A 15,541-nucleotide genomic window follows, 5' to 3' on the forward strand; every position below is an offset into this window, starting at 1 on the left:
AATTCCCATCTTTCACAGGCATTTAACTGCTTATCCCTGGCTTTACTCTGAATTTCTTTCTTCATTTTGTCAATTACTTTTGTCTTTAGTACTTAATTAGAAACAAAAGGAGAAAAGAAGTCTACCTCTTGGTCATTTTTAGCAACTCTACTGGATGTAAGCCCTGGTACAAATGTAGACAAGGTCTGGGAAATGATATGAGCATAGGGACACCTATAAAGAAGAATACTGGGAGGCGAACTGATGATGGCTGGAAGGGGAGAGGAGACTCTATACAAAATGATGATTAGTCTTACCTAGAAGCCGACCAAGAAAGGGAGACCTACAGGGGAGGATTTTTTTTTTTTTCTGTAGCCTTTGGAAAGGCTTTGGGTGGCTTTAGATCTTGTTGAGAAAACGTAAAGGATATCCTCGTTCATAAAGTAGTCTTAGTAGCTGAAAATGACTCTCCCCTCTGAAACAGTTAAAAATGAGAAATTGAGTAGTACTATATGTAAGCTGATTTGCCTAGTTAATATAGAGCTAAAATCAGAACATATATTATTTGACTTTGAATCCTGTATTCTAATGCTAGTCCTGATGGATTACTGCCCTGAAACATTTTCTCTGAGTCTGATGGCCTCAGGCAGCTGAACCTTGTCTCTCAGGGTTTTAGCTGTGGATTGTAATTACGTCAGGAATCTTCTATTTCCCACTATCAGTAGTAATGGAGAGTAGCTTTGTCAGAATGGACCATAGAGCTGAATGAGGCATTAGAGATCTCATTCAGAAATTTTCAAACGTTATTTTAAAAGTGAAACCCTTTGTTCAAACAATATTTATGTAATAACAGTTTAATATATAAAACATACCAGAAAGAGGATTAGGGGACCTAGACCACTGCCTGTCCCCACCTCCCACTCCCACCGCAGTACAACCACGAGACTCCCAATCTTCATGTTCCCAAGAAGCATGATAATTTAAAAAAAAAGTCTATTTGATTGCCTTTCTTTTACAACCGGAGTTTCTTTGAATTCAGAAGAAAGAGGAAATTATTTTAGGACATCCTAGGAGAAAAATCCACTATCTCAGGTATGGCAGAAACAACCTTTAGGAATGGATTTCAGTGAGCATGACTCCACAGGAGTCCAGGGGAAGGGAAGATGTAAAACATGAGGAAATTGGCCCTGATGCTGCCCCAAACGGACATTTATAAATATTAATCAACTCAAGAGTACAATTGACCAACCATTTCTAGTACCTTTCCTAAAGAAAACAAAGTCTGTGAAAATAAATGTATTTCTCTGAATATAAACACTTGTTAGTGCTGATTTAAAATAGTTTTGTATAGGTGCATTGTATCAGCTGCAGCAGTGGCTTTTTCCAGGGAATTCTGCAAAATAGCAACAGGTTTGGACAAGCCATCCTATAGTTTCCTAGGGCAGTGTCTCTAAAGAGGCTGGTTTTCCTTTCATGTATTATCTGGAAATCAGTTGGAGTCTCCAGAGCCTTCTTAGAATAAGGTTTGGTGATTTTTGGATAAGGGAAATGGAGGGGCCAAGATCAAGTAATCACAGTTTACGTAGTGACAGCTCTGAGAACTTAGTCCCAAGGCCAGGTTTAGTGGTTACTGATATTTTTAATGATTACATTGCCAGTGAGCTCATGTCTTACAATTTCCTGAGACCTGAGACTCCCTCAGGTGATGGCATATTTATAACCTGTGTCAATGATTTTTTCATCCTGAATCCATGACTGAATGTTTAATAGTATCTGCTATTTCCTTGTCTGAAGACTCATCTTGCCCAGTTTCACTTATCAACTTAGCACATGGAGGTAACTCTCCCTCAGGAAGAAAGTAAGTCTGTGTGCCAGTCGTGCCAATCACCAGCACATTTTTCTTCAGGTCAATGGAACATTGATGTCTCTTGAGCATATCTAGCCCTAGAAGCATGTCCATGGGCTGCTCCTCAAGTATAGAGAAAGAGCATTGTAAGAAATCACCTTCGATTTGAATCTGAGCTAGGTGAACTCCGCCAATAATTCTCTGCATGCCCACACCTTTAGCAATCCCAGCCCATCGTCGGTCCACCAGCTGTATGATATTACATCTCTCAGCACAAGCTTGGCTCATAATGGTTATTTGGGCACCCGAGTCAACAAAAGCCTTCAAAGGATGTCCGTTCACTTTGCAGTTGATGTAGAGCATGGCCACTTGTCCAAAACACTCTGGAGCCTCTTCCATCGCTATATTCATGTTCTCCTCAATGTTCTGCTGCCGGATCTCTTCCTCTATTTTGGCCTGATCTTCCAAATCAAACGGGTCGGCAGAATAGAGGCTAAGTCTCTCTTGCTCTCTCAAGGACATTTCCCTTTGCTGCTCCATCAGGACCTGAGAAAAGGTCTCCAGGTTTCTGCTGAGCAGGGCTTTGGCCAAGGCAGGATTGCATTCCTTCAGCAGGGACAGATGGTGGGGGTTGGAAAGCAGTATGCTTCGGGTCAGGGAGGGGCTGTCCAGCCCTTGAGCAGAGGTCATCTTTTTTCCAGAATCCAGGCCACGGGACTGCTGGGCCGACTGTGCCCGCTGGTGCTGGTGGTGCTTCCGGGAGCTGGATATCCCAGGCACGGCTGTCCCGGTGAAATCGCTCTGAGGCAGGCTGGATGTCTGGCCCAGAGGCCGGGGCCCCACGTTCTCCTTCTGGAGTAAAATGACCACGTCGCCGTCTTTGAGGCCATAGGAGCCCAACGAATGGCAGTCGTCGGCAAGGAGTCGCTCCGTGTAGACAATCTGGATCTCCTTGGCGGGGATGCCGGACTCAAGCTCACAGAGGACACGGAAGTTGTGGAGCTCAAAGTCAGGGCTGACCTGGAGGGAGAAGGTGGCCTCGGAGAGGTCCCTCCGCACACAGTAGACAGTGAGCAGCATGGCACGGGCCCGGGAAGGCCAGCTGGGCAGAGGGCATTGGGTTGCTCACTGGCTGAATGGAGCTGGTCTCTGTAGATGGCTCAGCTGTTCCTCACGACTCGGTGTCTTGTTTAGGTTCATTCACCTCTCCAGGAGATGCAGCCACTCACCAGTCTGGGTGACCGCCCGCCAGCCTCAGTGCCTGCTGCTTGGCCTCGTGGAATCTTGAGGGGACACGTGTGTTCTGAAGTCCATTTGTATGTGTGCTGCTTGGAACTTAGAATGCTTGTTCCCATAGAAACAAAGTCACTCGAGTCCATTCGGTTCCAAGGCTAGCCCTTCAAAACCTATTTAACCCATGGTCTGGAAAAGATTGTTTCAGCTTTTCCTAAACAACATATTAACATTTTGTTCTTTGAGAACTGTATTCTATGTACTTTTACTTATCCCCCAAACAGTGAGTGCTTGTTTCCTACATGGGAAGTATCAGGCTATGTGCTTGGTATGAACAAAGATACATCAGACTTAGTGCGTTCCCTTGAGGGTCTCACATTCTAGGGATAGATTGATGGTAAATGGGTAAATCACAATACCGGAGGTAAGTACTTTGCAGACATGTTCAGCATGCTGAGGGGTGTCTTTAGAGAGAGGAGACAAGTGGATGTTGAAGGATGAGCATTTCCCATGTGGAAAGTGGTGAGAGTCACTCGAGACAAAAAGAATTGTATGTATAAAGCAAGAATTCATGACAAGGCCTGTTATTTCCAGAGAAATGTGAGACATTAAACGTCTTAATAGGATAAATCTGTACATGAACTCGAATGGCAGGATATGAAGCTGGAAAAAATTCATTGGAGCCAAGTTATAAGGAGTCACATATGAGCCCAAGGAGTTTAAATATTATCAATAAGCAAGAATCCTCCCCTCCCCACACTTCTCCCCGCGCAGAGGGAGAGAAAAAAGAGAAGAGAAAGGAAATGGAAGAGATTTGAAGCAGGTCTTTGCGATGTTTATTTGTTTTATTTAGTTGATTTAAGGAAGAGGTTTCTCACAACAAATGGAAGACATACGTTTTGGCAGGAGGGCCAGGTAGAGGATTTCTCAATGGCTCAAAGAGGGAGCTCTTGCTAGAATACAAAAATGTAAGAGGCAGTGGAGAATTAAAGTGTTTCGTGAGTAGAATGGACAGGATATGTTTACCCATTGGATCTGGGGAGCAGAATTGTGTGGAAAACACAGAGGGTCTCTAAAATAGGAGACTGGTTAGAAATAGGCCATTACCTTGAATGGATCAGTGAGATGAACCTTGAGGAGACCAATCTGACATCTATTCTGTAGTAAAATGCATGGTGAATGCCACACTGGAGGCCAGATTTGCCTCAATTCCTGACCCTAGGTCACAGCCCTGCCGCATACCAGAGTGGAGGCTCAAAGGCAAGGGTAACGTGGTGCCTCAGGGCAAAAGGAAGTTGTCTAGAAATCCTTGAGTGCCAGTTCTTTTTCTTTAGATTTCACAATGTGTTTTGCCCTGTAAAGAGGTCATGCTTTCCTAGCTTGGTCTTCCCAAGTGTATTTTCTTATGAACCAAAAGGTAGTCAACATCCTCTGCCTCATCCCCTCTCCTTGTTTCAAGTCTTGTCAGAAGACCTACACTATTACTTAGAGAAAGATGTTGCATCAGTCTAAAGAATTGGCGGGGGTGGGGGGGGCGAGGTGTCCCTGTTTCTCATGTGTTTGTCTCAGGTGGAGGACTATATTTCACTCATTGCTCTAATTATCCTAATGTTTCATACTCATATTCATTTATGTTTGGAATGTTGACTGAATGCCTACTGTGTGTGAAGCATGTGCAAAGCTTCAGGGATGCACATGATAATGTTAAATACAGGCTGTGTTCTTAAAGGAGTGCAGTCTAAAATAGAGGACACATACACACACACACACACACACACACACACACACACACAAATTGGGGGTTTAAAAAAGTGCCATAGAATCTGGCAGAATGTGGGAGAAATTAATAATATATGCAGAACAAATGCAGAATATGGAGAGGACTGTTGGGTAAGGAAGGCTTCCTGAAAGAGTTGAACTTAAAAAGATGACAAGTCAATCATGTGGGGGTGGGCTGGGGTGGAGGACAAGGCTGAGAAGAAGACTGCCTGACTTAGAGCCTTTAACAGGAAAGGCAGCATTTCATGATAAGGAGGATTTTATAAAAATTTAGGGGAAAAAAAACTAGCATCATAATATTCTTGTAGAAAATTATAAATTATTTAGAACTATCTTTCACTATTTATAGAGATGGATGGCCCTTTGGCCCAACAATAATAAGTTAATAAATTTCTTCTGTGGTTCTTAGTGTCCTCATCAGAGATCAGTAGTGGTTTCCTCTGAGTTTGGGAACAACTATAAGGTGAGACATGTTCATATGCAAATTAATCTGCTAAGGAGCAGATGAGAAGTTGGTAGGGCTTAAGTTCCACGTTCCTTTCCCCCACCCCAACCAGCTTCAGACAATGTTTCTTAAAATCTTAATAAGTTAGGGAGATAATACTAGGGTTTTTGTCTTTTTAAGCAGTGAATAAAATTATTTTTGTAGAATAAGAGCTTTTTTTTTTTTTTTTTTTTTTTTTTTTTTTGGCAAAGCAGGTATTCAGGATTCACATCAAAAGCAGCCAGCAACATTTTTCATGTTACCATTGTCTTCACACTGAACATAATTAAGTTTTATGCAGTATGTTTTATTATCTTGCTGTAATTCTTTACTTTTGGTGGCATTTTGCATTTATGTGCCTTTTACTATTTTACCCTTTACTGAGAACACACAGTGGAAAGCAAAGAGACTCAAGGTCTGGCCAATTAACTGTCATCATTCCAGAGATCACAGGATGTCAGGATTGGCAGGGAGCCTTCGGATTCTGTGGTCCAGTCAACCATCTAGATCTTAAACCTCTGTTGCAATTTGCAACAGAGGTTTAAGCCTGGAATCTGAAAAGATAAATACAGCCTCCTGGGGCTGTTTAGTACTTCCTTTTGTATATTCTTTGATTTTTTCATTTTACTCAGTATTATTGGTGATTCAAATACCATATGTATAATTATCTTACCTCAAAATTTTAATTAAAAACCTCTTTTAATTATGTAATAAATGGGGGATCATTGGGAGTATATAAAGATACTCCTAAATGTAAAACATTCTTATACCTTAAATCCTTACTGTAAAGACCACTTGGAAATGGGAGGTCTGAATTATCTAGGGGTACTAATCTGGGTAACTGAAGGTTATTACAACTTTTATTTAGGAGTTTTTGTGAAGTAGATACTCTTACTTTTCTTCCTTGGTAAGTACAATGTAGGAACATAATTGAATCTTTCTTTGATAAGTGAGACACCTGAAAGGTCTCAGGGCTATCACTCAGAAAATCAATTCTTATTGTATAGCCTAAATACCCATAAAATAGAAAAGGTGACACTTATTTCATACTGGCCAAGTAAATAACCCCAAAATTATTTTTTGAAGTAAATCCACAGTAATACCTTTTATAATTTGCTTCTTTATAAAAACTTAATGCAGCAAAAATCCAGATAATTAATGGTTCCACTAAGTACAGTGAGTTGATGTTTAAAGTACCATCTCTTGCTTTACAGAGCAAAACAAATGTCTTTTATCTGAAAAAATAATATAGCTACGTGAATGTCATTATGTAGTGTATACAATAATTAAACAACATTAAGCAAATATATTAGCTTGCTGTATTTTGATTCTTTCCTTTAAATACATGCCTGGTGTTACTTTAAAAATAAAGTGTAATTGAGACTTATTAAAACAGTTAAATCATCACTTGAGATTTTCAATGCCATTTAGGGAAAGATACAGAATTTTTAAAGCTGTATTCATAGGCTGAACAACTAAGTTTCCCACTGTATTCATAGGTTAAGCAACTAACTTTCCCACTGTTTTTCTGTTTGCAATACAATACATTGTGCCAGAACTGCCACTAATGAATAACATTTATTTCTTCAGGTAGTTAATCATTTAATAGACACGTTAAAATGCTCTGATGGAAGTTTAAGCTTTTTATTAGTTTCTTTGCAGGTTTCCCCTATTTAAAAAGTTTAGTATTGCCCATTTTTGAAGCTTAAAGACCACGATAAGTCCTCTTAAATATATAAACAGATGAGACCTGAGAAATTATTCTGCTGGAAACTCAGCTAGTGGTTTTTCTTTATTGTAAGAAAAATGAAGAATATGAACAGAAGACCCATGCATGCCTGCACACGTGTGCACACACACATACATGTGTGGGGAGAGAGAGCAAGCACACACTCAGGATATGTTTTCAATTACTTTGAGAATGCAATGAAGATGATGTCACTTTTCAGCAGGGAGTATTTTTACCGTGCCTTTATTTATTACTTTATTTTATAGATTATCATTTTAACAACTTATCATAAAAAGAGATGCATTTTAAGGTATACACTGCATATTGAAAGTAATATAATATCTTGATAACTTTTAGTGTTTTCAATATATATATACTTTCCATGTCTAAATATACATGTGTGTGTATTTTCATTTTAAAGAAAGTTTGCTGCTATGATTTTGTACTTATGGTCCCTTCCAATGTCTTAAGAATATAAAAAATATTCTGATCTATGGGATGCCCACCTTGTTTATTGAAGGTTTGAAGATTACTTATAATAATTTGTGAGGGAAACATTTATAGATTAAATAAATTTAGTGTAACAAATTAAAAATAGAATAAAAACAATTTATAACTTTGTGGGTTGATAATTACTTTTCTTAACTTTCAGTGTACCTTAGATAAGGAATGTATTTATTTTCCTATTCCTTCTGTGAGAGTAGCCATATAACACAAAATAGTAGCAGAAATGATAATAGGGCCTTATGTTTTGAATTCAGCTGTGACTGAGAAAAATTATTCAAACCACTTTTTATCATTTACTCATTTATAGTAACCTGTAATGAGCTCACCTCAAAAACACTGTCACGATAGTTTAGAAATACCAGTGGGATCTATTTATAAGTTCAAATACACTTTAATAGTTCTATCAATAATTTCCTTGTGGTTTCTATACTTTTCTGCTTTGTCCTTCCTGTATACTTAGTCCTAGTGAGAAACCAGTGGAAGTGTCTTGGCTTGGTCCAATTAGTTATAAAAAAATATGTATTTGGAAAGTTACAGATTTGTTTAACTAGTTCAGTTTTCTGCCACTTGGAGATGAGCTCAGAAACATGTTAATAATTTCTCATAGTAAATATTTAATGACCATTTCCTATGAGCAAATCAGCCGACTAGTAGGGGCTTTGAGGACAGAAAGATGAATAGGAGTCACTTTCCTCCAAAGAACAACATATCTACTAGGCCAGATAAGACTCAAGCACTTTGAATCATTTTATGTAACAGAAATTAGTAAGAGTCGTGATAGCTGTATAAATAAAGTGCTGTGCTTGCTCAGAGGAGATAAAGGTTACTTGTTTGGGTGAGGGGTGCAGGGAGAGAGTAGGACTATGCAGAAAGCTCACTGGTGAAAGTGCTACTGAGTTCAACCAGGAAGTATGATTTGGTTACAGCCATAGTTAAATCTTAGCCCCTGGGTTTGGAGGAACAATCCTTTCCTTGATGTGTCATACCACACACTTGACTCCTTTCTCCTCTTATACACATACATTTTACTGTTCATTTTGTTTCCTTGTAGATGCTATTATCAAATGGATGCAGTAGAATAGTAAGGTTGGTACAGGGAAGGAATAATAGTCTAGCCTTCTCCCTGAACCCTAGCATTCACACAGGCACCCACACAGACAAACATAATGAATGTCCATGTTTGTTTCTGTACAGAGCCTGGCTGGTTAAGCTAAGAGACAGTCTTTATCAGGAGGAAAAACCTATGCAGGCCTGGATTGAAATCTGCATAGGTCTTGTTCTCAGTTCACCTTCATCTGCTTTAGAGTTAGTGAAGATTCCTTCAGGACTTTGACATTGCCTTTCCTATCAGTCTTAGATTGTTACTGTCTAGACTGTGGAGATATTTTATTAGAAAATGTGTAGAGGCTGCATCAGGAATTTCCAAATGTCCTTGTAAGTGCTTTTAGTGTGAGTGTATATAATCAGTGAATATAATACTTTAATTTTTAAAAAGGTGTTGATAATACTACACATATATGGATAATACAGGGCAACACGTTCTGAAAGTAACCAGTTTTTACATTGTCCACATATATTCACTTCTGACGCATGAGACATCTAACCCCAGGGCACAGAGTAATTAGCATGCAGTCCAAACAGGAAGGGTCTGAAGAGGCCTCCAGCCACCAGCCATGCCCCCACAAAGCCAGTAATGTGACAGGTCGCTTCATTTATTGTGACACTTTGGGTCAGATAGAATGGATGTATGTTTCCTGATAGAAGAGAGGTATATTGGAAAGATCTCAAATAAATAAAGAAGCCCATTGTACCACAATAACATGGTCATTTTGATATTTTATGAATTATATTCTTGATAGGTGATGTTTCTACAACTGTCTTATAAAAGAAAAAATTTCCAGGTTGTTTATGTAGCTTTCTCCATTCTAAACAGCAGCTGAGTTAATTGATCACCATGGTAATTAACATGGCTAAAACCCATCTGTCTGTAGAATTTAATTGTATTCTAACCATGAAAATGAGAAAGCCTGATAAACAAAAGCTTCAATTGAAAAAAAAAAAGCAAACAAAAGAGAAATCAACTCACCTATTTTGCTCAGATAAATTAAATTTAGCAGCCTAGATACAAGGAGAATTCTTTCTTAGGCCATCTAAATGATATCAGGTCCAGAGAATTTTCCTTCTTATTATCAGAATGGTTTGGGAGTGTTAATGTCTCCGTGGGCTATCTCTCTATTCTGAGAGGCATGAAACTCCCAGGCTTGTCCTCTATTCATAGTCATTTCCATTCCACTTATGAATATTCTGTTTCACTCAGCTCATAAAATGTGCTTAACTGCTGATATGCTTTTGTTTACTCATATATTGGTAAAATATTTCAGTGCTGCTAATTCACAGAACGTGAATAGTCTCTCTTTGGAGGCCTCCAAAGGACACGTACTAATCAGAGAAACCACATACCCTGGCTTTCAGAATAAGAGACCCAATTTCAGATGTTGAAGGGAAAGAAGATAGGATCATTGATTTTTCTTTTCTTTACAAACTATAAATGAAATGGAACAGAAATGTCTTTGGCAACCCTAACAAAACTTATTGAGTTTTGAGTCTTATTTTTCTGTATTTCCTTATTTTTCTACAAAACAACCTAAATTACTAGTAATCTTAAACAAAGACATGGTTTGATTTCACGTTCTTCCTTCAGTGTGTTTCATCTAGAATTGTGGTGAGCGCTTCATGCCTGTGACCAAGAGACACTAGACTAAATGTTAAAGATAACTCATAAATTACTGCTTCTACAACATAAAATATACTGGCATTAGATTGACATCAAAAAGTGCAGCCCCACTGAAGTCATGGTTTCTGATACTAAGATTGTGCTCTCAGACTATGTCTTTAGAGAAAAATTTAAACCAAACAGGATCATCAACTCCTGAACTTGCAGTAAGCCAGCCTAAATTAAAAAGCAGTGACAATTTCAGGTAGGAGGTATACTTTGTGTTTGTTGGGATGGATATGTAGCAAATTTATCTAGCAGTTAGCCTCAGGTCTCTTTATCTTCTCTTTTGTAATCCTAGGTAGATCATCCCTTTATGGTATTGAATTCTTCATCTAAAATAGCTAGGATCATCCTAGATAAAAGGTACCTCAATAAGAGAAAAATAATTTATCTTACAATAAAATAGGCTCTAGGTGAATCACTTCTTACAAAGAAGGCTGCAAGTTCTTTCCTTTGAAAATATCAACTCATTGTGACTCTGTGACCAAAAAACAGCAACAAAATACAAGCATCTTAAAAAAACTAGTATCAAACATTTAATCAAGTTATATTATTCTATCCTTGTATACAACAACAGTATTCAATATCTGCAGTAGTGGAAAAACAGTCACACATACACACACACACACATATACACACACTAGAACTGAGTTGGATACACAGATCAGTAAGACAAATCCTGTTGTGGCTCTGAAGTAAAAAAAAAGGAGGGTTTATGTTCACTGGATTTGTCACATTATCTGAATGCCCTTAGACAAAGCATACATTTCTCTGAGCCTCATTTTCCTCTTATATAAAATAGGGATAATGACAATGATCTCTTTTCCATAAGATTTTGCTGTGGGCTTAATGGATAGATAATTTGAATTTGTCCTGTAAATAGAAAAGCACTCTACCAAAGTTTTTTTCCCTCGATGAGTAGAAGCAATAATTAACAACCCAGAAAAGTTAAGGAGAGAGGTTAGAATTTATATATCCTGAAGGTGGTATGCAGATTAATTTTTAAGCCCTCATTGACTAGGACTGGGTGCTTTTGTGCTTTTAGAACTGTCCCTACTCTCTTCAACCTTGCACTCCAGGCTTCTCAGGGTAGTAGCAAGAGTCTGTCACTAATTTGTTTCAAAACCCCAAGAAGTATCCTTCAAAAGTTGAAAATAAATCAATTCAGAGTGTATTATCTCAACAACTTATTCAGTGTCCTTTTTAACCATAGAAGCCTGTGAGCTGTTCTTCAGTGTTGTTTTTAACCAAAGGAAGTACACAACAGGGTTCTGTTTGTAAAGCACTCACAGAATTAGTGAGCAGAAAGAACATAATGAAAAGACAATCCAGTCACCATAATTAAAAGTGTTGCAAAGTAAGTCAAGTTAGTAGACAACCAAATTGTTGAGGTTGATGCCAAAAGTATAAGTATGGTCTTTCCCATAAATTATGGTTTGGAATCATTATTATGGATGGTCATGTGTTAGATGGAACAATGAGAGAGCCTCATTCCACATACCTTCCTCAAAGTCCTTTTTTTTTTTTTTCTAACCAAATCCTCAGAACAATTTACAGAGCTGAGCAAATCAACACTCAAGAAACTCTTTCTTGAAGTAAAACCTACATACAGAAAAGTGCATGAATCACATACACACAGCTCAAAAAACTTTTCTAACAAAGCAAACACACATATGAATCCAGCACCCAGTTTAAGAAAGAGAATTAACACTTGTGGTCACATCCAGCCTCCACTTAGTCCCAAAAGCGACCACTATCCTGACTTCTAACAACATTGATTCATTTTGACTGTTTCTGTTTCTTACGTAAATAGACTCATACAGTAAGTACTCTTGTGTGTGGCTTCTTTTACTCAACAATATGCTTGTGACATCTATCCATAGTGTTATATGTAGATGTAACAGAGTCATTTGGACTGGACAGTAGGGGACTCCTTGGGACAATTGGTAACAGCCATCTAGAAGTCCCCTTGAAGAAATGATATTTTGACGGTGGTCATTGATCCTGTGGCCATGGAACAGCAGATGTAGTCTCTCAGAGCAGGACCTTTGAACCTTTGTGATGGTGCACCTCATTAGTTGAAAAGAATCAACAAGAAACTTTGATCACATTCTCAATATGTGTATATTTATAAACTATATGTAGTACTGTATAACATTATAAAATACAAAAAGGATAGATATTTTAAATGGATCGGTTAAATACTACTTTTTGTCTACCCTCACCAATGCATCTGGAGGTGCAAGAACCTTACTTTTGAGACCATCAGAAAAAGCAATTAAGACTCTGATGCTCTGGATGTATGCCCAAGGAGCAGGCTTCCTTTCAGGGTGGCATAGGTTAGGATCAAAACAGGAAGGCAAGTATCTAAAGAAAGCCCACCCTTAAGAGGTATTACAGAGAACCATGCATGTAATGGCACTTCATGGGCTGAGAAGACAGTGTCACAGCCACAGCCACTGAGTCAGGAGCAGCTGGAACACAACTCTGCCTGCCCTAGCTTTCCCACCTCTTGTACTGGCTTCAGGGGCAAAAATGCAAAGGGCATTTGAGGGACTCTGTAGAGAGTCCACGTGGGAACTGACAGTCAGATGATGAAGGTGTGCCCAAAAGAAAAGAGGGAGATAAGGAAGGCAGATTCAGAATGTCTTTACCTTTGCTGCCCAGTGGCTGGAAAAGTTTATCAGTGCTTTAGAAAGACAGTACTGCTGAGTAAACAAAGCTGTGATTTTGTTACGCTTGTACTTTTGAAGCAGATACTCTTGCCGCCCCAGCTCATCTCCCTGAGCCCAGGCTTGTGTTCCTGTAAATGCTGACAGCTTCCCATTTCCAGAGCCCTTGTGTCTTAGTTTCTATGTCTCTGGGGAGCTTGCTCAGACCTCCTCAGCTTGGAAGTCCTGGGGCTCTAATGTCTCCAGAAACAGCTCTCAAGCAGCAAAAGATGGAATTTGGTGGATAAATGCCCCAGCTTCTTCATTTTTCTGTGGGGCAATTCTGAAGCCCGCTCCACACGGTGCCTCAGAGGTGTTGAACTGCAGTGGCTCACGGCAATGCTGTGTTCACTAGGTTTTCTCCCTGCCTTGTCTCAGTTTATCCACTTCTCACTCGTGCATCCTGGAATGCCCTCCCAAACAAAGACTGTCTGCACCCACATCCTTGTCTCAGTGTTAACATCTGAGGAGAGACAACCATAAATGAATTTGGGCGGGCAGGGGTGGTGGTGGTTACATATTTATCTATTGTGTTGTGTGCGGGTTTTCTTCAGTCACTTCTTCCAGATTCTCAAAAAATTCATTTATATTTTACAAAAAGATAAACATGATGTGTTTACACCTCACATCATCTGGTCAAAATCTTGATGCCTGGTTCCGGGTTCAATGTGGGTGTGTAGTTTTCACTAATCCTATCTGTTCTGTAACAGTGTTCTCAATTGTTGCTCTAAATTGGCTGATTCCGATTCGAAAGTTCTCTGTCAATTAAGCTCACAGTTTTATGTATTCGGTAATTACAATATATAATAAAGTGTAGACAGTTTGACATAAGTCTTAAGGTCATGGACTTTGGATGTACTGAGATTCAATTCCCCCACTTTGATACTTTTAGTTCTGTGCATAAACTTCTTTATGTTTTAAACAAGAGTCTCAGTGTTGCTATCCCGTTGACTCCTGAGAAGTCCACCTGGCGTTAGTTTGTGGGCTTGTTTTTAAGCATCAATCATGTTATGATACTTGATTAAGGATGTGTTCCGTATTCTGCCCACAACTTCTTGAGATCAGTTCTTCAGTAGAGGTTATACAGATTTGACACTTATGTGTGCAAATTGGTAATTTGTATGCACATTTTTTACTGAGGCCTTATGTGTATCTCTCATTGTTTTGACAATATTAGCAAACATTAAAGAGACACAGACTTAAGTATCAGTTATTTGTATGCAATTCATGAGACTTATTGTGGTTTTTTGAAGAAAATTTATATTCTCTGACCAATTTGTTTTACATTTGAAATATAGTTAGAACAGCAGCGTTATAGGTAATGAATAAACGTCTTGTTTCATTTTTCTTTGTATCATATCATCATCTTCAAATGTATTCTTAAGCATATACTTGGAGATATTTTGATTTAGCTATTTTATCATCTAAATTTATAGTCCAAGATGAAAACTCCTTCTTGACACTAAATGCCAAATTATGTGCTTTGTAAGATGTTTTTGTTCACAAGAGTCACAAAGGGAAGTACCTCTTCACTCAAGTGATTTTTATTCTTCATAGCCTTAGTTAATATTACAGTATCACACATATGTTCAAGTTTATAAGAGGTTGTCAAAAGCAAAGATGTTGAAGATACGTTTGGGATCATATTAACATTAGTCAGAGTGTCCCAAGTTTGTACACCTTTTTTCCTTAGATTAGCAATGTTTGTATATTAAAATATGGCCAATGTTAGAGACACAAGTTGTGATAATTTCTCTCTGAGTATGGCTTTTAGACGTAATAGGGAAATTATTTCTAAGAGAATTTCTGCAATAAATGTATAAATTGCAATAAGCATTTTGCCAACCTATAAAATTCCATTTGAGTGTCCATGGTGGCTATAATACTAGCTCGTTGTTGAAAGGGAAATGCTGAGCATGTGTTTAGCAAATCTCCTGATCATGTTTATGTAATCTTTAGTCTATGACTACATAATGTGTTTCAAGGAAAATATATGTGACATTTCTTAACAGTGTATTGTCTTTACATGATGTTAAGATAAGACATTAGGAGAAATTGTGAAATTTACCAAGAATGGATCAATAGTGTGTTTTTTTATGAAAAAAACAGAATTATTGATACAAGTTAGTGCCATCTTTTTCCCCTTGTACTCAAAATCAACACTTCTTAAATATTGCCCAGTAGTTAGGAGCATATCTAGAATGATTATATAAGTCTGTCTTAGGTGAGTTGAGTGAGATGGAAGAAACTTTGCCTTAACTGCAAAAGGATGATTGAATATTTTGAGATCAAGATCTTCCTGAAAAAACAGGATGCTGTTTGAAATGCATTGGAGAAAAGAAGTTTGTAGTTCAGAAAAATGTAAATAAAACACTGCTCAGAAGACATTTTGTTGCTTATCTTGCAGCTGCTATTTACTCAAGATTCTGGTTATTTAATTATACTTTATTCCAGCAGATATTCAAGGTCATAGTTGCGGCAGATTTTTAATTATATA

The 15,541-nt window shown here is 38.2% G+C and overlaps 2 protein-coding genes across 3 annotated transcripts in view; one reads left to right on the forward strand and one right to left on the reverse strand.

Annotated features, from left to right (window-relative positions):
* Positions 1–15,541, forward strand: part of PDGFD (platelet derived growth factor D) — a gene marked incomplete at both ends in the record, with an annotated part of 235,561 nt that overhangs the window by 119,743 nt on the left and 100,277 nt on the right. The gene's annotated exons all lie outside the window — the stretch shown is intronic.
* DDI1 (DNA damage inducible 1 homolog 1) lies at positions 1,718–3,057 on the reverse strand (the record flags this gene model as incomplete). The annotated part of the gene is made up of 1 exon (XM_079708563.1): positions 1,718–3,057. Exon 1 carries the CDS (start codon positions 2,903–2,905, stop codon positions 1,718–1,720), a length of 1,188 nt encoding a protein of 395 aa, XP_079564689.1. The 5' UTR covers positions 2,906–3,057.

Source organism: Hyperoodon ampullatus (assembly GCF_949752795.1).
Source record: "Hyperoodon ampullatus genome assembly, chromosome: 7".
NCBI lineage: Eukaryota > Metazoa > Chordata > Mammalia > Artiodactyla > Ziphiidae > Hyperoodon > Hyperoodon ampullatus.